The sequence below is a fragment of the Staurois parvus genome, unplaced genomic scaffold (genome assembly GCF_062004578.1).
Source record: "Staurois parvus isolate SC_StPar_1 unplaced genomic scaffold, SC_StPar_1.0 ptg000525l, whole genome shotgun sequence".
Lineage (NCBI taxonomy): Eukaryota > Metazoa > Chordata > Amphibia > Anura > Ranidae > Staurois > Staurois parvus.
Window position 1 is genome coordinate 10,471,718 of NW_028318321.1, and position 23,554 is coordinate 10,495,271.

Below are 23,554 nucleotides of genomic sequence, written 5' to 3' on the forward strand. Positions count from 1 at the left end.
CCTGATGTGCCTCTGTCCGGTGCCCAGCCCGATGTGCCTCTGTCCGGTGCCCAGCCCGATGTGCCTCTGTCTGGTGCCCATTCCGATGTGCCTCTGTCTGGTGCCCATTCCGATGTGCCTCTGTCCGGTGTCCAGCCCGATGTGCCTCTGTCCGGTGCCCAGCCCGATGTGCCTCTGTCCGGTGTCAGGTATGTGACAGTACAACCCAGCCATATGGAGCCTGAAAGGGGGGTCTCACCCTTGGAGGCGGTGTGCCAGCAGATTGATGCCCACGAGCTCTGCTCAGGCAGCCGCAGTGCAAGTACCCACAGTAGTGGTTCCTCCACCAGAGCCCAGAGTTCCTATGCCTGAGACGTTTTCAGGAGACCACAGCAAGAAATCTTTTTTCCAAAATGCCTGACAGGTATACTTCCTCTTGCAACCTCGCACATTCTCGTTGGAAAGCACTAAAGTGGGGTTCATCATCTCACTACTTCAGGGGGAACCACAAACACGGGCTCGATGCTTGATGAAACAAACCAGTCCTCTTATGAACACTGTAACGGAACCCGACTGCACTTGGGTACTTTCCATTATACTGCAGCTTCCCTGTCCGAATACAAAATCCCGGGACACCACCCTTGAAATCCCCCAGGAAATAGACAGCACCAGGCTTCTTCTTAAGACAGTAAGTCAACGCCTTTATTCTTACACACACACAAGATATATACATAGGGCGGGGAAAAACAACCAGGGACAGAAAACACATCATCAGCCCGCCCCATCAGTGGGAAGGGCTACAGGAAACACCCCCCCCCCCCACCCACCCAACCAAGACACAGAACAATGGGATGCAGCACATGGCAGAGGACAATGGACAGCCATGTGGCAGAGAACAAAGGACAACACACCAATACATAATATACATTCCCATTCACATTCACACCCTGTACCCCTTAATAGGCACAGGGTGTGTTAAACATAAGAATTTGGGAAGATGATACAGGGGTCCCCCCACCCCCAAAAGTCACTCCCCTCACAAACACCATTCACATTCGCACCCTGTACCCCTTAACAGGCACAGGGTGTGTTAAACATAAGAATTTGGGAAGATGATACAGGGGTCCCCCCACCCCCAAAAGTCACTCCCAACCACATATCTCCCCTTTTGGCAGGAGACTAACGCAGGAGTAGATCCCAGACGGATGTACTCTGAAGTTAGTCTGTACCTCCAGTCCCTCAATGCCAGCACCCACACAGTACCCCATGCAAATTGTCCCACACCAAGCGTTACTCACCTAGCCAACCTCTGCCTCTCCTGTAGAACATACCCGCCGCTGGGAAGAAGTACGGACTGGTCCTTCTCCCTGAAATCCTCTCAGCCGCTGGAGAGATGACAGGGTGGCTGGGCTGACTCCATCATGCTGTGGGGGATCTGGGCCGGCTGCCCAGCATCCCTGGGGTATCCAGGTGGTGGCTGTAGTCTCATCCACGGACATCAGCTCAAGCTGCTGTTGTGAGGTACCGATTGCATCCTCTTCCTGTAGCTCCTGCGGTGCTGGTTGTTGTGGGCAGAAGTCGACAATGCCATGCCCTGGTGCCAGCTCTTTTGCGGAAGGCGTGCTGGTTGGTTCCTCCTCAGCAGGAAAGTCTATCAAATCCCCAGCCTCTGGAACTGGTGTCTGGGGATAGGTGTTCACTATCTCCTGTCTGTGGAACTCAGAAGATGTTACCAGTGCTGGGCAGAGTTCAGTAATGTTTGGCTCTGTTGCCAGGTCTATTACTGGTTCCTCTTCAGCAGAGAAGTCTATCAAATCCCCAGTCTCTGGAATTTCCACTGCTGACTCTTGGGCATGCTGCCAAACATGTCTTAGCAGTTGCCTGTATGCCCTTTCCAGATGCAGTTCTTTCTTCAGCAGGTATTGCAGATCTGGCTCAAGCTCTGAGACCCCTCTGAGACTGAACATAGCCTCTCTGCCTTCTTGCAACTCCTCCAGGGTAGGTTCTCCTTCATCGCCAAACACAAAATGATCTGTAAGGCTCTCCCACAGCAATCCAGGCCCACCAAAGTCATGTCCCTCAGGAGAGCACTCCGTTGACATCCCTAAATATTCCTGCTCTACGTACCATTGCAGAGCCTGATACCTGTTGTCCAGTTGTATCTCCTGCTGGACCAGCCTGTCCAACTCAGTCACCCATTGCTCCCCATTGCTCCTGGGGTCGCTCTCCCAGGAATGGCATCTGTAACTTCCGATTGTCACTGGCCCTTTCCCCTGGGGTTGGATAACACTTGCCTTTCTCCATACCAGTAGCCTGGAGGGCTCCTCTCCAAAGGACCTCCCAAATTTGCTGCCTGAGCTCCAGGTACTGATCCGTAGACACAGTTCTGGGGTATGTTGCAAGAACAGTCTGCAGCAGCCCTGGGAACTCTGATGTCAGGTCCATATCTCCACTGGGGTGACTGACGGCTCTTTTCTTGATCTTGAATCCCTGTGGTGGTTTGGATGTGTTTACAGCTTGGAAGCACAATCCAACCGCTGCCACCAATGTAACGGAACCAGAACCCGACTGCACTTGGGTACTTTCCATTATACTGCAGCTTCCCTGTCCAAACACAAAATTCCCAGACTCCACCCTTGAAATCCCTCAGGAAATAGACAGCACCAGGCTTCTTCTTAAGACAGGAAGTCAACTCCTTTATTCTTACACACACACAAGATATATACACAGGGTGGGGAAACACAACCAGGGACAGGAAACACATTATCAGCCCGCCCCATCAGTGGGAAGGGCTACAGGAAACACCCCTCCCCCAACCAAGACACAGAACAATGGGATGCAGCACATGGCAGAGGACAATGGACAGCCATGTGGCAGAGAACAAATGACAACACACCAATACACAATATACATTCCCATTCACATTCACACCCTGTACCCCTTAATAGGCACAGGGTGTGTTAAACATAAGAATTTGGGAAGATGATACAGGGGTCCCCCCACCCCCAAAAGTCACTCCCCTCACAAACACCATTTACTAATTTTTGATGAGATGGCTAAGCTGTATGATGACCCACAATGCACAGCAACAGCTGAGTCCACCTTGCATGCTCTCATGCTGATATAGGGTGGCACTACCAGATGGTGTGCTCCCATCCTGCATCCTTCTCTGCTGTCTGCAAGTTTATGCAGTGGGTCCTGAAGGAGATGCAACATCCATCCAGGGAATCTTGGTACTGATCATGTTCTCCAGTGACAGAGACTTTACCTTCCACATGCTGTTGAAAGGAAGGAGTTGACTCCTAGTCAAAAAAATGATGGCTTGGTACCTGCCATTGTGGTAGAACACAGGCTGCAAATACGTGGTCAGACTTCACTAGCTGGAAAGGCTGTAAAACCTGCAATTTTGCCATGTTGACATTGAGATATTGGACATAGGGATGACTAGGTTGATAATTGTTTCTTCTGCTACAGCAGCTGGGGAATGTCCTGTGTCTAATGACCAGCATCATTCAACTCACTTACCCTGAGCCTGGGTTGTCCTGGACTCATCCCAGCCTGTGGCTAAATACTGAAACTTGAAGAACAGGGTGATGAGTTTACCGCTCTGTCACTTTTTTTTCTCTTCCTATCCCCAAGCTCCTTATCAGTTCATTAACTAATTGGCTCCTTATACTTTCTCACACATTAGAGCCTTGCTCTAGAGGGACTGCAAGGACCATGACAACTTTGGGTTCTTACACTGTCTTCATTTAAAAAAAATAAATTTAATGAAATATTAATAATTACAGTTTATATGGGTTTTATCTCTGCATAGAATTTGGTTGTGCAATCAAACAATAGATAGAAAGGCAGCAGCACATGCTCCAGATCAGTAGCAGCATGAGCAACTGATTTTTAGGACATTGATTTCAATGAAACGGCAAGATTAATTACAAACTGTACTAGTATCTTTGTTTGCTTAGGGCTTTGCAGAACACAAACAATGACAGCATAAATATTTCTCTCAGGGAAGCTTTTGTTTTTTTTTTTCAATCATTTACTGAAAGATCTTGCACAATCATGGCATTTAAAGTTTTTCAACTTTATTTGTACATATAAGGTCTTCGCTGCTTTCGGACACAGCGCCAGATTGAGATCGTGCTCAAATAAGTAATTGGGGGGTTGGGGGGGTTAGGGGTGAATGCATAACAGGTAAAAAAAAACTTTTGTTAGATATTCTGTATATAGCCCTACAGAACAGGCAGTGCACAGTCTACATATGCTTTTCTGCTGCTACACTGCAAACCATACTACATACCATAGATACAGGTACAAACGTATAAACACTGTAATCTACTGGTTGAACAATATATCTCTACTTAATACTGATGTAGCTGTTGCACAAAAATACATGAACACTGTATTCCAAAATCTTTAGCCTTTACAATAACTTTAAACCAAATTACAGATTTTGTTTTTTCTCCCAGGGGCTCTTTTGTTGAGGCCACACCTGCTGTGAGCATTAAAAGGGGATCTCACTCTACCTTATATTTCTTAACCAAGGTGAGGATGGGGCCACCTCGTCCGGCACACGGAGGTACCTCTTGTTTCAGGCCCGCGCTTACCAATGCCTGGGGCTAGGCAGGGCCCCAGTCATGTGGAAGTTAACATTAAGGAGGTACCCTGACTAAGGAGATGAACCATACATTATGTGAAGATGTGCAACATACAGAATTCCTCTGTAAAGTGTTCTGTTTCATGTCACTACAGACCTTTGCTCTATGAATGCTGCATTTAGAAGGGACACCGCTGAATCTATGCCCAGCTCCAGCAGGTTACCTCTACCATCTCACTCCCAATGACAGAATGGGGGCCCCTTGTGCACTAGCGCGGACCTCATGCATGCACACAATTAACTTCTCTCTCCTATACCATGCGGCTAGATATATGGCATCTCCGTACCATGAGTTCAGCCCCATTTACTTTCGAGGGAACCGACCACTAGGGAGGGAGTTGAGCTATTGATCCCCCTCGCTACCAGACCACCTGTCACCCAAGCCTAGTACCGCTCCTTAACATCTGGCTGTGTTACTTTTTCACCAGTTCATGGTTACCGGTGATAACTGTTCTACTGCTCCGACTCTCCTGTCGAGTCAAGCTTTTGTGGTGGCTTGACTCTTGTACCACATGTGTCCTATTTTTCTAGATAAGCTATGTACCTTCATGAACACCTTTAAGTAACTTCAGAAAGGCTCAAGAATGGTTATCAAACCTTTACTCGAAGACTGCAATGATACAATTCACAAACATTCAAGCTCCTAAGTAATTCTCAGCTGCCTTTACAGGTAGACGTTCATAATGGCATTAGTCCTCAGTAGGTGGATCTCCTTAGGGTGATGTCAATTAAATGTTGCTCTGGGTTACATCTTCAAGTGGCCAAGACCTTCTTGCCCTTCTATGTGGTCCTGCTCTCCATGAGCCTGACATTCACCCTGATTTTTTTGTATGCTGGACAGGGTGGAAGGCAGAACCTAAAAAGCTCAGGAAACCGACAGTCCAAAAGTAAACCTTTCCCCACCTGAGCATCCCATGCTTCCTAGTTCTCAATAACGTATCATGTAGGCATCTCCAAAGGCATGTAGGGGTTCCCTGAGCAACTTCTTCCTCTCAGACAAGTAAAGTGTCTTTAAAACCAGACTATGAAAAACTCACTAAATGCTATATACCAGAGTGTGCATGCTCACAAAGCCACTAAAGCATATTTTTGTGTAGAGTGAAATATACCTGGTTGATTCTGCTTTCAGCTGTCCCTCCCATCTTTTCTGTGTCCTCACTGCAGGCTGAGATTGTAGACCAGCTGGTGTCCTGTACTGCTCATGCTCAAATTTCAGTTCCTTTCTAAGCTGTTCATTTCCTCCTTTTTCTTATCTGTGCAGCCAAGTGACTATAGAACCACACATGTGGGCTTATACACATTAGTAAATTACACTCCCCTCCCTCCTTTCTCCATGTCCTCCTATTTCTAAACACTATGGGGATGGGATATAGTATGTGGATTGATTACATTCACTAAGAAACACACAAAAAAGCTTAGTCCTAAAATAAATCAGTATTAAATATATCAAAAGTAATTGTGAATACCTGCAAAGTTACAAAAGAACCTTGGGTGCCAATGCCTTCTGAGCAAAGTGAAAGCAAGTGTCAATCATTTTTTACCTACACTATCTATCTATCTATCTATCTATCTATTCAGTCGTATCCGACCCTTGGCGATTGCATGGACCGTCACTTGCAAGTGACTTCTTCCATGAATTCTCTTAGCAATTATTTTACAGGGTAGGTTGCCAGATCTTTCCCCAACCCCTACCATGCAGGAGACCCACACCATATTAATGAACAAATAAGCACATTTGATGTTCAGTAAAGATTTACAGTTTTTGACCTTTTATAATTTAATTTGAATTGATCTTCGGAAACTGTTTTTATTTAGTCATGTGACTGGCAAAGTAACAATCAGGGGTGTGCAGATAGACCAATATTGTAGTAGTTGAACACCCCCCCCCCTTCCCCAGGGATCTTTGCCTGCAGATGCCAAAGAATAGGGAAAGATCATGTGACCACACAGCAGTGCTGTATGAATAAAGTACTTAGAGGTTTTTTAAAAAAATAAATAAATACAATGGCATTATATACAGTGTGTGTATGTACAGTATGTGTGTGCATGTGTATATATATATATATATATATAAAACTGTATATATACAGTATATATATACACAGTGTGTGTTTATATATGTATGTATATATATATATATATATATATATATATATATATATATATACTGTATATGAATGAATTATGGCAATTCACACTTGTTTCATCTCACTTTAAGATTGCTCACCTGCACATCCTTCATGCGTATGCAGTCCTCTAAATTGTCATCACTATCATGAAAACCGCTGTCAGTTGGATCAGCATAAAATGGAGAAAGGTGAATTTTGCAGACAGAGAGGCTCATCAGGCCTGTGACTGGTTTTCCATAGGTGTACCTGGAACACAGAGGAGAAATCCAGTGTACTTGAAAAGAGGTACATGGTTTAAAAATAATGAAGCGATTAAAGTCACTAGCGTATGTCCTGGCATTAACCAAATTTACTCCCCCCCTACCCTCTCTCTACTCCAGATAATATCCCAGCATTATTTTTCCTTTTACCTTGTAGTGAGAAACAGCTTTTAGTACTAACTGACATTACCAGGCTAGCAAAATTCTTGCAGGAAGGTAGCTTCTGGGAGGTCAATTTCTATTGATGTAGGCACTCCTCAAGTTTTATATCTCCCAACAGCCCTTTCCCTACACAGTGTGTGAGAATGGCTTTTGGAAGTAATGGCAGCATCATTGTTTTTCGAGGATGAAAATAAAAGTAGGTATGTAAAGTGGGACAGAGAGGAGTGGGGGCAGGGGTGGACTGACATTTTGGGATCTTGGTCAGTAGGGGGCCCCATGAGATGCCCCTGGTACCTTTCATAGGCTTTTTTGGGTGTGGTTTGAGTGTGTGTGAGTACACAGGGGCCCCATGATCCCCTATTGCCCGGGGGCCCCATGAATTGTCAGTCCACCCCTGGGTGGGGGATAGGCAGAGTTCAGTAGTCCAGCAGTGTCAAGGTCCTACCTTTCCTCAGAGCTTGTGCTGCTCCATGTGCTGGCATCCTCTTAGGTTTCTGCAAAGCATTGTGGGATCCTTTATGCTTTCAAGCCTCTGTGGCTCCTCCTCCAGGAGGTGGTGGCTTATCACATTTAAGCCTGCTGTCTGCAGCTGCTCATTGCATTCGCGTCCTGTCTGTTGAATTGCAACAAGCTCCTGTTAGTGTCTCAGTGCTCTCCTGGATATCGACTCGGTTTTGGCAAGACTCCTTCCTGGCTTCTGACCCCGGCTCTGGCGACCATCCTTCCTGGCTTCTGACCTCGGCTCTGGCGATCATCCTTCCTGGCTTCTGACCCCGGCTCTGGAGATCATCCTTCCTGGCTTCTGACTCCGGCTCTGGCGACCATCCTTCCTGGCTACTATCCTACCCAGTCATCCGCTGTTGCGGTTGTACTTGCATAGACTCTGTCTTGTTTTTGTACAATAAGCCTACCTTTTATTGCACCTCCTTGTGTGTCTGGCTCCTCGCTCCCTGACACTACACGAATGCCATGAATCCTGACGGTGCAGGTACGCTCTCGCTCCCTATGTTGGTTGCCAGACTTGATCAGCAGGATCGCTTGTTGGATCAGTTCACTCAGGCGTTGCAAACCCTGCTTGCACGCACAGCGCACCTTGCTCCTGGTGCTATTAGGCCGGTTGTCACTCCTATGGTCGCTCCCGCTGTTGCTCCGGTTGTTGTGCCTATCTCCGCATCTGCTGCCGCACCTGCGGTGCCCAGAGGTATGACTGATTCAGCCCCCCCTCCACAGCGCTTTGGGGGTGAGCCGAGTCAGTGTCGGGGTTTCCTTAACCAAGTGGGCATATATTTTGAATTGATACCCCACGCTTTTCCTACGGAGAGGTCAAAGGTGGGCTTCCTAATCTCGCTGCTCTCGGACAATGCCTTGGCCTGGGCAAATCCCTTATGGGAGAACGATAACCCTGTGATTCACGAGTTTGCCGGTTTTGTTACCTTCTTCCGTATGGTATTCGATGTGCCTGCTTGCTCCGCCTCTGCTGCTAAGCTGCTCATGTCCATGCATCAGGGTTCACAAACCGTTGCTGAGTATGCCATAGAATTTCATACCCTAGCGGCAGAGGTGGGTTGGAACAATGAGGCTCTGGTGGCTGCTTTCTCTCATGGTCTCTCAGATGCGTTGAAGGAATTGCCTGTGGAGCTCGAGGCACTCATTTCCTTCCTAATCCTGATTGACACCAGGCTCACAAAGAGGCCTTCATTTAAGGAGCGTCTGCAGAGGCCTCCTAACCGATTGGCGCCTACGTTTTCTGTCCCACCCATTCCTCCCTCTCCTCCCACACCTCTTGAGGATGGTTTGTCTGACGGTGAGCCCATGTACCTGGGGTTTGCTCTCCTTTCCGAGGGGGAGCGGGCCTCTTGGCATCGGGAGGGTCGCTGCCTGTACTGTGGTCTCGGTAGGCATTTTCAGCAGTCCTGTCCGGTCCGTCCGGGAAACGCTCGCGCCTGAGATCCTGTTGGGGGCAGATCTTGGGTGGAGTTTCCTCGTCCCCGGTTTCCCATAAAGATAAACCGCTAATCAACGTTGTCCTCTCTTGGGCAGAGGGCTCGGTGACGGCCCAGGCGTTGGTAGACTCTGGTGCTGGCGGGTTGCCCAGTACTCCATTCTTCTGCAGGCTCGAGTTACTCCATTCATAGATGGCAGGCCTCTGCAATCGTCGCAGGTTACCCACAAGACCTTGCCAATTGAAGTAGCTATTGGGGCTGTTCACAGGGAGTTGGCCTGTTTCCAGGTAATTTCTTCCCCGCACTACTCCGTGGTTTTGAGCTATCCCTGCCTTAAGAAGCACAATCCGACCCTTGATTGGCGGTCGGCCGAGATCCTCTCATGGTCTCCACAGTGTGTGGTTGATTGCATCCGTGGACCTGTTAAGGTGTTGTGTGCCTCCTCCGCCTCTGTGTTGCCCACTGAATACGGGGAGTACCTGGACGTGTTTGACAAGGTGGGTGCCGGTGCTCTGCCTCCTCATCGTCCATATGATTGTACCATAGCCTTACAACCCGGTGCCACTCCCCCGCGTGGCAGGGTGTATCCTCTTTCGGTTGCGGAGAATCAGGCCATGGAGGAGTACGATGCGGATGCGCTTTCCCGGGGGCACATTCGCAAGTCTACTTCTCCAGCAGGAGCTGGCTTATTCTTAGTGAAAAAGAAGGGCGGTGAGTTGAGGCCTTGCATTGATTTTAGGGGTCTCAATCGAATCACGATTAAGAATGCTTACCCAATCCCATTGATTACCGAGTTGTTTGACTGCCTCAAGGGAGCAACGGTCTTTACTAAACTCGAGCTTAGGGCTGTGTACAACCTCGTACGGATCAAGGAGGGCGACGAGTGGAAGACCGCGTTCAACACCAGAACCGGCCACTATGAATCCCTGGTCATGCCCTTTCGGGTTGTGTAATGCACCCGCGGTCTTTCAGGAGTTCATTAATGATGTCTTTCGTGATTTGTTGCAGCAGTGCGTGGTGGTTTACTTGGACGACATCCTGGTTTACTCTGCGTCTATGGAGTCTCATATCCAGGATGTTAAGTGGGTGCTGCAACGGTTACGTGAGAACGAGCTTCTCTGTAAGCTCGAGAAGTGTGAATTTCACCGATCCCAGGTTGCCTTTTTGGGCTACATCATTTCTGCGGTGGGTTTTTTCATGGACCCTCAGAAGGTTTCGGCGGTTGTGCAGTGGCCTCGTCCCAGTGGTCTTCGGTCCATTCAGCGCTTTTTGGGATTCGCCAACTATTATCGGAAGTTTATCAGGAACTTCTCCACGCTGGCCAACCTCTCTCAGATCTGACCAAGAAGGGCAGTAATCCTCACGAGTGGTCACCCGAGGCCATCTTAGCTTTCGAACCTCTGAAATCCGCCTTCACTTCGGCTCTGATACTGTCTCATCCCAATCCTGGGTTGCCTTTTGTCCTCGAGGTTGATCCTTCTGAGACGGGAATAGGCGCCCTCTTGTCTCAGCGTCGGTCACCCGATGGACCCCTACTTCCCTGTGAGTTCTACTCCAGGAAGCTTTCCTCCGCAGAATGCAACTACCAGATTGGAGACAAGGAGTTGTTGGCAATTATTCAGGCTCTCAAGGAATGGAGGCACCTGCTCGAGGGCTCTGTGGTTCCGGTTCTCATTCTCACTGACCACAAGAACCTGATCTATCTCTCGGAGGATAAGAGGTTGACGCCGTGGCAGGCCAGATGGGCTCTGTTCTTGTCGCATTTTAACTATGTGGTATCCTATTTGCCTGGCTCCAAGAATGTCAGGACTGATGCCTTGTCGCGGCAATACTCCGAACTGTCCAGGGAGGACTCTGAGCCGACCTCGGTCATACCTCCGGACCAGATCCTGGCTGCCATTCGTACCAACCTGACTTCTCCCCTTGGGGAGCAGATTTTGGTGGCTCAAACTGATGCCCTCCCTGAGAGACTGGCTGGTAGGTGTTTCGTACCGGAGGGATTGCATACCCGCCTGCTGTGTACCTACCATAATTCCAAGACTGCCGGTTATCCAAGGAGGAACCAGTTGTTCTGGGTCGTTTCTCGGTCATTCTGGTGGCTATCTCTCCGTTCCGACATCGCCTCATATGTAGCGGCATGTTCGGTCTGTGCCCAGAATAAGTCTCCTCGGCATCTTCCATTGGGCCTTCTGCAACCCATTCCGAATGGGGAGAGTCCCTGGTCACACCTGGGCATGGATTTTATTGTGGACCTCCCTGCGTCTCAAGGCCATACGGTCATTCTTATGGTCATTGATCATTTTTCCAAGATGTGCCATTGTGTTCCGTTCAAGAAATTGCCGACTGCGCAAGAACTGGCTACGGTTTTCGCCAGGGAGATCTTTCGCTTGCATGGGTTGCCCAAGGTGATTGTCTCGGACTGTGGGAGCCAGTTTGTGTCCAGGTTCTGGCGCACCTTCTGCTCCCAGTTGGGTATCAAGCTCTCCTTCTCTTCGGCCTACCACCCGCAGTCCAATGGGGCTGCGGAGCGGTCCAACCAGGCCCTGGAACAATTCCTCCGCTGCTATATATCAGACCATCAAGACAATTGGGTCGATCTCCTGCCATGGGCAGAGTTTGCGAAGAACTCGGCTGTCAACTCCTCCTCCGGGATGTCTCCCTTCATGTTCCAACCCGCTGTATTGCCTGAGTTGTTCTCACCACAGGACATTCCGGCTGTGGATAACCATCTTGCTGCCCTGCGTTCCTCGTGGGGGAAGATCCAGAGGTCCTTGAAGGACTCAGCACAGTGCCAGAAGCTCCAGGCTGATCGTAGATGGTTGCCTGCTCCTTCATACCAGGTCGGAGACCGGGTGTGGTTGTCGACTCGTAACCTCAATCTGCGGGTGCCCGCACCGAAACTGGCTCCCTGTTTTGTTGGTCCTTTCCGCATTCTCCACAGGGTGAACCCGGTTGCCTATGCCCTTGCTCTTCCTCCTGGGATGTGTATCTCCAATATCTTCCACGTATGCCTGTTGAAGCCTCTGGTCTGTAATCGCTTTACTGCCTCTCCGCTTCGGCCTCGTCCTATCCGGGTTGACGGTCATGAGGAGTATGAGGTGAGTCGCATCCTGGACTCTCAATTGGTCCGCGGTTGGGTGCAGTTACTGGTCCATTGGCGTGGTTATGGTCCCAAGGAGCGTTCCTGGGTTCCTTCCACGGATGTTCATGCTCCTGCCCCCCTCTGCGCTTTTCATGCCCGCTTTCCCCAGAAGCCTTATGTTGAGCTGCGGAGGGGGAGGGTCCTTGAGGAGGAGGTACTGTCAAGGTCCTACCTTTCCTAAAAGCTTGTGCTGCTCCATGTGCTGGCATCCTCTTAGGTTTCTGCAAAGCATTGTGGGATCCTTTATGCTTTCAAGCCTCTGCGGCTCCTCCTCCAGGAGGTGGTGGCTTATCACATTTAAGCCTGCTGTCTGCAGCTGCTCATTGTATTCGTGTCCTGTCTGTTGAATTGCAACAAGCTCCTGTTAGTGTTCAGTGCTCTCCCGGATATCGACTCGGTTTTGGCAAGACTCCTTCCTGGCTTCTGACCCCAGCTCTGGCGACCATCCTTCCTGGCTTCTGACCTCGGCTCTGGCGATCATCCTTCCTGGCTTCTGACCCCGGCTCTGGCGATCATCCTTCCTGGCTTCTGACCCCGGCTCTGGCGATCATCCTTCCTGGCTTCTGACCCCGGCTCTGGCGATCATCCTTCCTGGCTTCTGACCCCGGCTCTGGTGATCATCCTTCCTGGCTTCTGACTCCGGGTCTGGCGACCATCCTTCCTGGCTACTGTCCTACCCAGTCATCCGCTGTTGCGGTTGTACTTGCATAGACTCTGTCTTGTTTTTGTACAATAAGCCTACCTTTTATTGCACCTCCTTGTGTGTCTGGCTCCTCGCTCCCTGACAAGCAGGCAGGGTGGACAATGCTGGTTGAGATTACAGTGGCACAGGAGAACTATACATACTGTATAGTACTGCATTGTCAGCCCAAATAGGAATTTAGGATCACAATAAATTTGTGGCAGATCAATGGGTATTTTCCTGTACTTGCAGCATTTTTAAAGGGATAAAGCATAGGGAAATGTGCATATATAGATCAGATGTACTGAATATGTTTTTTTTTTTTAATTTTGCTGTGACATACACTTTAATATAATCATTATATACTACTTTAATTACAGATAAACAAAAATGGATTTCAGCTAATCTGCATGCATATTTTTAACAGAGTTAAAAATAAAATCTGAAATGTGTTGATTCGATCCACTTACCTTATTATGCTTCCTGCACTAAAGTCTGGCTACATTTGGTGTATAGCTCTGCTTTAGCCAGATGAGCTGCAATACATTGTTTAGGTCTGATCAAGTTTATCCCTAAACCTGGTGGCTGAAAAAATATTGCAGAAATAGTGTGGAACAGGGGTGGACTGACAACTCATGGGGTCCCTGGGCTATAGGGGATCATGGGGCCCCTGTGTCCTTGCCCACACTCAAAGCACACCCAAGCCTATAAAAAGGTACCAGGGGCATTTCATGGGGCACCCTACTGACCCCGGGCACTCGGGTTCCCACTTCTATAGTGTGAAATAATTTAAATAATAATGGTGGAAACCTTCAGTTTTGTGTATATAAGTGTATCACTTTATAAATAGTAGTTAAAACCCCCCACACTGTTACTACGTCTACAGTGCAAAATCTCAATCACTTTGTGGTGCGATTTGCATCCATGCAAAATGCATGGGTGCAAATTGCACCACAAAGAATAACATACAATTTGAACAGGAATGCGATTCCTGTCCAAATTGCATTCAGTTTCCCCACTGCTCCTGTGTGAACCCAGGCTTGTCATGGCATTGTCACAGAGGTCACACAGGAGCAGTGCAGGGAGGTTTCCTGCAGCGGAGAGTTGGAGAGAAGGGCGTGTGGGGATGTATACCTTGGTGGCAGATGCTCCTGATTCTCAGCTGTAGGAGAGGAGAGAAAGCTGTGGGGGTTTGAAATTCCAAAGGCTTTCTCTCCTCTCCTTGCAGGGATGACAGTTCGGGCTATAGGGCTTTAGATTGGTCAGCACCGTCACACGGACGGTGTTGACTAATCAGAAGCCGTCTAGCCATTGCTGTCATCCCTGCAAGGAGAGAGAACTGCTTCACAGGTCTGGGGATTTGAAATCCCCATGGCATTTTCTCCTCTCCTTACAGGGATGACAGTACAGGCTAGATGGCTTCTGACTGGTCATCACGTCCATGTGACAGTGCTAACCAATCAAAAGCCCTCTAGCCTGATCTTTTATCTCTGCAATTAGAGGAGAGAAAGCCGTGCAGGATTTCAAAACCCGCAGCTTTCTCTCCTCTCCTACAGTTGAAAATCCAGAGCATTTGCCTCCATGGTATACATCCCCACACGCCCATTCTCTGCTCAGCATGGGATTGGTGTAGGGAGGTGTGGTGAGCTCTTGCTTTAGAAGGCCCCCCCCCGTATCTCCAAAAAAGCCTCTGCCGATAAGTGGTGGGAAGCCACAGTGGCAGCTGTGTAGGTGTTCTGATGTTGGCAGTGCTGCAGGTGCCTTTGGGTGTCCTCACTTCCAGTCTCAGGCTCATATGTCCGCTGGTATGGTCTCTTGCTAGCTGGTGAATATCCAGACTGAGGTGCTTTCTGTAACTCCCTCGGGGGCAAGAGAAAGAACTTTCCTGGGCAGTTTAATAAAAATCATCTCTCCAATCTTCCTACTGCACAGTACATATTGGGATCTGTAGTGTAAACATGATAGCATAGCCATTATATGGCTGCTGTTTCAAACTACAACTCCCAGGATTCTCACCACTCAGAGGAGGATGATGCAGCAAAATATCAGTGTCTCAGTAGAGGGAGAGAAGAATGGATGGCAATGTCTTCTTCTCCATATTGTTTTAGCCTAGCACCTGGCTACATTAGCACTGACACAAATGTTGCAGAATCTTGCTCACAAGCAAGCAGGAGACAGAGTGACACCTCACCAGTTTAGTCAGTAAAGAAACATAAGCCCTGGCAAGTGTTCACTCCTGTTGCTAGAAAGTTGCCAAGTGTATAGCCTAGAAAATACTAAGGCCTCATTCAGATGGGCAGAAAAGAGAGGTAAATAACCCCGACTGACTGATCTCGCATGGTAGGTGGAGGGATTTGTACACATTCTGCTGCCAAGATACTCTGCTTCACATCCACTGCAAACTTAACTTGGAATATTTATTTTGATGGGTAGCACTGCTTGATATCACCTAATGAAGTCAATGTGACTGCACTGCAACTGTGAGCCAATTGCTTGGGACTATGATTAATAGTCTATGATAGCACACATACATAGTTGCCAACAATCAAAAAATGCCTGGAACAGTCCCAAATATCCGACCAATGTCCCGCTGGTTGCTCATCCCAGGTACAATCCCAAAAATTTTAATCTGTCACAGCTGAGAGTTGCTACCAGGTAACACTTCATAGACACTGACAGATCTCTCCCGTACTCCACCTCCAGGAAGTCAGGTAGTGCTTTCTGTCTACATGATTGGTCAGTATTAGTGAGGGGGCATTGCCAGCCAAGCATGATGACGCCAGCCCACCTTTAGTCAATCACTTCTGGGAGCATGTTAGGAGGCAGCGGATGACCTGGGCACACTGACTGCCAGAGCAGCTGCAGACCAACCAGATGCCACTCAATAGTGTAGCAGAGGTGAGTGGACATGGGATGACTGCAGATCCTGGACACACTGGACTAGACTTTGAATAGGCTGCAGAGATGTGCTGAGGGTCAGGGAATACAGAAGATTCTGAAACTACAGATATGTGTGTGTATGGGGAGGGGAGGGTGTACAGAGATATGCATGTGGGTACAGATGAGTGTTAGGGGTTTAAGGGGTGCAGAGGTGTGGAGTACATGGGTGTGCTGGGGGGGTGCAGAGGCTTGCTGGGAGATGCAGAAGTGTGTGGGGAGATGAAGAGGTATGCTGGGGGGAGCAGAGTTGTGTAGCGTAATACATGTGCCAGGGGGTGCAGACGGTATGGAGGCACACGGAAGGATACAGAGGATTCTAGAGGGTGAAGATATGTTACAAGGGGGTACAGAAGAGTTCTGGGGAGTACGAAGGCATGCTGGGGGTGTAGAGGTGTACTAGTGTACAAAGGCTTGCTGGGTGTACGGAGGTGTACTTGGTGATACAGAGTATTCTGAGGAGTGCAGAGGTGTGTGGGAGGGTTTGGAACTGTGCTGGGTCTGTGTTGTGCAAGGGGGTGCAGAGATGTGCAAGGGGGTATGGAAGTGTCCTGGGTGGGGTACAGATATTTTCTGGGAGTACAGAGATGTGCTGGGGGCACAGAGGCATGCTAAGGGGTTCAGAGATGTGCTGGGGGAGGGAATGAGGTGTTCTGGGGCTAAAAAGATGTGCTGAGGGGTTACAGAGGTATGCTAGGGGCTCAGACATGTGCTGGAGGGTTCAGAGCTTTTCTGGGGGTATAGGGTGCTCTGGAGGTGCAACAATGTGCTGGTGGGTATGGAGGTGTGCTGTGCTATTTGTAAAGCATACTGTAATATATGTGTTGGAGTAATTGTTATATTTATGGTGGAGCAACTGTAATATATGTGAAGCATACTGTAATTTGTGGTAGAGCAACTGTAATATCTGTGGTGGAGCAACTGTAATATTTATGGTGGAGCAACTGCATTATTTGTGGTGCATACTGTAATATGGTGGAGCAACTGTAATATTTGTGTTGGAGTAACTGTAATATTTGTGGTGGAGTAACAAATCTTTATGGTGGAACATGCTGTACTCTGACCATCCCTTGTGCCATGTCTGCATTCACTGATCATCTCTTGTGCCATGTCAACAGTCTCTGACCATCCCATGTGCCATGTCCGCAGTCTCTGACCATCCCATGTGTGCAGTCTATGACCATCTCCTGTACTACGCCTGCAGTCTCTGACCAACTCCTATACTACGTCTGCAGTCTCTGACCTTCTCCTGTGCTACATCTGCAGTCCCTGACCCTCTCCTGTACTACTCCTGCAGTCTCTGACCCTCTTCTGTACTATGCCTGCAATCTCTGACCCTCTCCTATGCTACATCTGCAGTCTCTAACCCTCTCCTGTACTACACCTGCAGTCTCTGACAACCCCTGTACTACACCTGCAGTCTCTGACCCTCCCCTGTACTAACTGCAGTAACCTCTAGCAACCAATCACTGAGTGTGGACCAGTTCTTTATGTTTACATTATTAAAGGGTTTTATTTAGATAAGTCTCTGTGTGTGTTTGTTTTTTTGGGATGTTGGAGTGGAGAGAAAAATTGCATGGGGGGAGCCCCAGAAAATCTCAGACTCTATTTAACCACACCCCCTTTAAGCCAAGTCCAATTTTTTTTGTGTAATTTCAACCACACCCACTTTGTGGAGTGGCATGCTTTGCACGGTTCCATATTTTTCTAAGCCAGACCCACAACTGAATGCCCCCACCCCTAATTTACAGTTGCAAGAAAAAGTATGTGAACCCCTTGGGATTATGTGGAGTTTTGCATGAATTGGGCATAAAATGTGCTCTGAACGTCATCTAAGTCACAACAATAGAAGAACACAGTCTGCTAAACATAATACTACACAAACATTAGATGTTGCCATGGTTTAATTGCACATAACATGTAAACATTCACAGTGCAGGGAGGAAAAAGTGTGTGAGGCCCTAGCTTAATGACTTCTCCCAGAGCTAATTGGAGCCAGGAGTGAGCCAACCTTGACTCCAATCAGTGTGATGATATTGGATGTGTTGCTGACAGCTGTCCTGCCCTTAAAAAACACACACCTGTTTTGGGTTTACTGGTTTCAAGAAGCACTGTCTGATGTGAACCATGCCTCGCAGAAAAGAGCTCTCAGAAGACCTACGATCAAGAATTGTTGACTTGCATGAAGCTGGAAAGGGTTACAAAAGTATCTCCAAAAGCCTTGATGTTCATGTGTCCACGGTAAGACAGACTGTCTACAGATGGAGAAAGTTTAGCACTGTTGCTACTCTCCCTAGGCATTGTCGTCCTGTAAAAATGACTGCAAGAGCACAGCGCAGAATGCTGCATGAGGTAAAGAAGAATCCCAGAGTGTCAGCTAAAGACCTACAGAAATCTCTGGCACATGCTAACATTTTTGTTGACACATCTACAATAAGGAAAACATTAAACAAGAATGGAGTACATGGGAGGACACCACGGAGGAAGCCATTGCTGCCCCCAAAGAATATTCCAGCACGTTTGAAGTTTTCAAAAGAGCACCTGGATGTTCCACAGCACTACTGGCAAAATATACTGTGGACAGATGAAACCAAGATTGAGTTGTTTGGGAAGAACACACAACACTATGTGTGGAGAAAAAAAGGCACAGCACACCAACATCAAAACCTCATCCCCACTGTAAAACATGGCGGAGGGAGCATCATGGTTTGGGGCTGCTTTGCTGCCTCAGGGCCTGGACGGATTGTTGTCATTGATGGGAAAATGAATTCCAGAGTTTATCAAGACATTTTGCAGGAAAATGTACGACTATCTGTCCGCCAACTGAAGCTCCGCAGAGGATAGGTGATCCAACAGGACAATGACCCAAAGCAAACAATGGCTGCAACAGCACAGAATACGCCTTCTGGAGTGGCCCAGTCAGAGTCCTGACCTCAACCCGATTGAAATGCTGTGGCATGACCTTAAGAGAGCGATTCACACCAGACATCCCAAGAATATTGCTACACTGAAACAGTTTTGTGAAGAGGAGTGGTCCAAAATTACTCCAGATCATTGTGCAGGTCTGATCTGCAACTACAGGAAATGTTTGGTTGAGGTTATTGCTGCCAAAGGAGGGTCAACCAGTTAATAAGTCCAAAGGTTCACATACTTTTTCCTCCCTGCACGGTGAATGTTTACATGTTATGTGCAATTAAACCATGGCAACATCTAATGTTTGTGTAGTATAATGTTCAGCAGACTGTGTTCTTCTATTGTTGTGACTTAGATGACGTTCAGAGCACATTTTATGCCCAATCCATGCAAAACTCCACGTAATCCCAAGGGGTTCACATACTTTTTCTTGCAACTGTACATATCACTCCACCTACACTGGCTTCCTGGACACACAGTAAAAAAAAGTGTCCCTAAAAAAGTTTTTGAAATGTTGGCAACTATGCACGTATCCTGATAATAGACCTTAATTTAGCCTCAGGAAACAGCTTCAAGTATGAATCTTCATTCCATATGTATAGCGTGTGACAATGGGTTGTTTATGTAAATGATCTTTTACACGGCCTTAAAATTTAACTAACGGCAGAACTTTTTTTGGACAGAGTAGAGATTAGAACACCTATTATTGTTTTTATTGCTGTCAATGCCACTGTTTAGGGAGATTTACCCTCTCTATTTGTTCTGTTTACCATTATTGTTGAAAATTAAAGTAAAAGAAAATCCCAAAATTTGGTTGTCCACATAAAAGTTATAGAGGGGAACTCTTCCTATGGGGACACTAGTTTTGGTAACCTGGGGGGACCCAAAGGTCTTCCCTTAATTTGCAAGGATTTCTTCTCAGTTCTTTTTTTGGCTGCAGGACAAGAAGTGAATGTGAATCTCCCAGATGGAATACAGATAGCAAAAAAAATACTAACAGGAGTTATATCCCTCCCTTCCAAAAATGAAACCATTTTTGCCTATAGTTCTACTTACAAGTTATATATGCATTGCGATTTAATTGCACCTACCTGCCACATGCTTTGATTTTTACAGCTTCTTCAGTCATCGCATTCAGTATAGATGGGATCTCAATATTAATGTGAAATCTCTTTAAGACTAAAATAGAAATATACACAATTTTCATAATTTGAATATAACTTGCCATTTTGTTTTTGAATTCAATGCTCTAACATAACACTGATATTTAAAGCTGAACTTCAGGAATTCATCCACTTTCTAACGCTCTTTTGGCTGTACTTCTGTGAATTATAGGAATGCAGTTTATTCTGCACTCGTTACTCATTTTCAGATGACAGTGGGCTGAAGCCTGCTGTCGGCTGACATCACTCAGCAGATCCATGCTGGGGAAAGTTCCCGACTTTAACCTAGAGATCCACTACAGTGTCTGGAGCGGTACCTGGCTCAGCCTGTCAGCGAGCCGCTGAGAGCCTGAGCTGACCCCTTCCTCCCCCTCCACAGGCCAGCACTCCGATGACAGTTACCGCTCTCTGCTTAGAGCGGCTGTGAGAACTCTGCAATCAGCGGTCATGTGATCGCTGTGTTCTCACACTTAAAGCCAGACAGATGCAGCATCGGTCCTAGGTAAGTATAATTGGGGAAAAAACCAAACCCCTACTTCTCTTTTAAGTCCATCAAGGTGCACCCCACCTCGTGGACTTATCTCTTAAATTTAAAATGTACATTTCTACTGAGTCCCTGGGGTACAGCTATCTCTATACTTCATGGGCTCTGAGATCTTGCAGTTGCAGAATTGTGTGCAGCCGCTCTTTCTGTACCTCCTCTTCTATTTCTCAGTCACAGGCAGCTTTGTGTTATGTAGAAGAGTTTGCAAAATGCTCATTTGTGCTGTCATTTATGAATGGACAGCATAGGGAAAGGCAGGAAGAGTGGCTGCTGTGTGAGGAAGCAGCACCACTCTTGTCAAAGCTCCAGGAGTATAGTGCTAGCTGCAGGGCCATCTTTAACACGGGGAAGAAGAGACAGCTGCCCCGAACCCAGTCATTGTTGGGGGGCTAAAGCAGCTACCCTGCCTGCAAATAGTTTTCCCAACCAGGGGCGGACTGACCATTCAGGTACTCAGGAACTGCCCGTGGGCCCGTGGTCACATCTCCCCTGGCTCCTTCCCCTCTCCTCAGATGTCCTTACTGCTGTGTGAAGAGCCCACCCATATGATGCCCACTGCGGCTCCCTGCTCTGCTCTCTATGATGTACTTCAGTCAGACCGATCTGTTCAGATACTTGCAGGACCTGCATGTGCTTGCAATCACGGAGATGCTGGTCCACCCGAGCCTCAAGGTACTGCATGACATAATCTACCTGACACTGACAGCTCCCTGTGAAGTCTACCCCTGACCAAGGATGTCTCAAAAAACACTGCTGCAGGCCACTTCCAGCTTTCTACCACCCTACCCCCTGTCATCATCATCCTCCTCTTCCTCACTCCTGATTCTCTACTGCCAGCTTCCTACCACCCTACCCCCTGTCAGCATCATCCTCATCTTCATCCCTCCTGGTACCCCACTGCCAGCTTCCTACCACCCTACCCCCTGCCATCATCATCCTCATCTTCATTCCTCTTGGTATCCCACTGTCAGCTGCCTACCGCCCCACCCTCTGTCATCATTATCCCCACAGTACCCCACTGCTGACATCCTACCCCTCTGTCATCAACATTCCCATTATCCTTCTGTACCCCACCTCTGGCATCCTACCACCCTACCTTCTGTCAATCATCCTCATCCCTCCTGTACCCCACTGCTGGCATCCTATCTGACTACTCCTTTATCATTACAGGGGAGATGTGATCTCAGACTCTCACCCCAAAGCTGCCACCATTTCCCCAAACTGCATCCTGCTATCCAATCAACTGTACCCCAACAGCAGCATCACACACCACAATACTGATCTGTTCCCCAACTAATAGTGACATTAACTGCCATCTAACTGATTTCTTAGTATTCCAATGGGGGGTATGGGGGCTGGTCATGTATTGGGGATCTCCCATTACAGCGGGGTATATATATAAGTATAATTATGATTACCCGAACTTTACAGTGGCCTCTCCTAATGATTTGTTATTAATATTATTATTAGTTCTGTATTTGTTTCTCAGTACATGAAATTACTTCTCCATCAGTGAGCAGTAATGATGTGCAGGAATCTGTAGCAACCAATCAGTGAGCGGAAATGATAAGCAGTAACCTCTAGCAACAAATCACTAAACTGTAATAATGTGCAGTAACCTTTAGCAACCAATGGGTGAGTGGAAATGATGTGCAGTAACCTCTAGCAACCAATGGGTGAGTGGTGATAATGTACAGTAATCTCTAACAACCTGTCAGTGAGTGGTAATGATGTGCAGTAACCTCTAGCAATGTGTCAGTGAGCAGTAACAGTGAGCAGTAACTTCCAGCAACCAATCAGTAAGCCTCGATCAATCAGTGGGTGTGGACCAGTTCTTTATGTTTACATTATTAAAGTTTTTTTAAAAGATAAGTCTATGTGTGGGATGCACCTTGTTTGACCTACTCTTTAGAAAGTCAGCATATTTTAGAAAGTTGCCTGAATGAGTTCATATTTAATTGTTAAATATGAACAAGGATTGTTAAATCCTTGTGCCAAATATTAAGTTGCAACTATGATAATAACAATTGGGCTGATTTAATAAATAAGTAAAGGCTGTGCACTTGAAATTAATAATAGTTAAAGTGAATACCTAATCAGCTGCAGATCCATAAAGCTTTTACCAGATTGTGTGTAACTGAGTTGCAGGACACTGCCACCTTGTGTCTCTTTTAACATCCTGTAGTCTGAATAATAGTAGGGTGTTACAGGGAGCCATGCCCCTTACTGATACAGAGAAAAGGATTTTATGAGGAGTACAAAAATCTTATTTTCCCCTCTACTGTATGTTGAGGAACACAGCTGGATAGTAAGAAACCTAAAGATATCCAAAAGCAAGTTAAAATGAGGGACAGGTATACCCAAAACAACACATGTGATTCAGCCCTAGAAGTGAGAAACTTGCAGAACCTTTCGATCAAAAATTGCATCTGCAGAAGCAGACACATTGATCTTGCCAAATATAAAGAAAGTATGTGCAGAAGACCAGGTTGAAGCCTTAGAAATCTGGACACTGAAGCCTGTCGATGAAAAAACAAAAACAAGAAACAATCTAATAAAGTGGTCTCTAAAGGGAAAAGGAGACGTTTTATCTTGCAACTCATAGACCTGAGTAACAAGAAGGAGTTGGTCAGCCTCAAAGAAGCAGTTGCAGAAAGTAAGACCCTGATGGCCCTCACTACATACAGGTATAGGCAGTCCTCGAGTTACGAACATTCGACTTACGAATAGAGGGAGAAACAAAAAGTAAGAGGAAATCTACCCATAGGAAAGGAAATTAATTCCTGTAAGAGTTATCATGGGAAAAAGGTGTCTCCACTGAAGGTTCATCACCTATCCTTGTTTCCACAACTACCAAAAATTTTCAAATTCTAATAGTCACAGGGACAGAAAGTGAGGTGAAATCTTTTGAACAGGGGGACACACAGCAAAACAAATATTACAGGGGTGTTAACCCTTCCATATGCTATCCTAAAAAGTTTGCTTAAAAATATTTTCTTTTGGGTGGAGTTACACTTAAAAAATGTACTTGTTCCAACAAATT

General features: G+C 47.1%; 1 protein-coding gene across 1 annotated transcript in view; it reads right to left on the reverse strand.

Annotated features, from left to right (window-relative positions):
* Positions 1–23,554, reverse strand: part of LOC149451737 (alpha-2-macroglobulin-like protein 1) — a 224,293-nt gene that overhangs the window by 148,316 nt on the left and 52,423 nt on the right. The window contains exons 7-8 of the mRNA XM_089690335.1: positions 19,896–19,983; positions 6,864–7,011 (exon numbers count right to left, since the gene is read on the reverse strand). Of these exons, the coding sequence (XP_089546461.1) occupies positions 6,864–7,011; positions 19,896–19,983 (236 nt within the window). The remainder of the gene's footprint in view (positions 1–6,863; positions 7,012–19,895; positions 19,984–23,554) is intronic.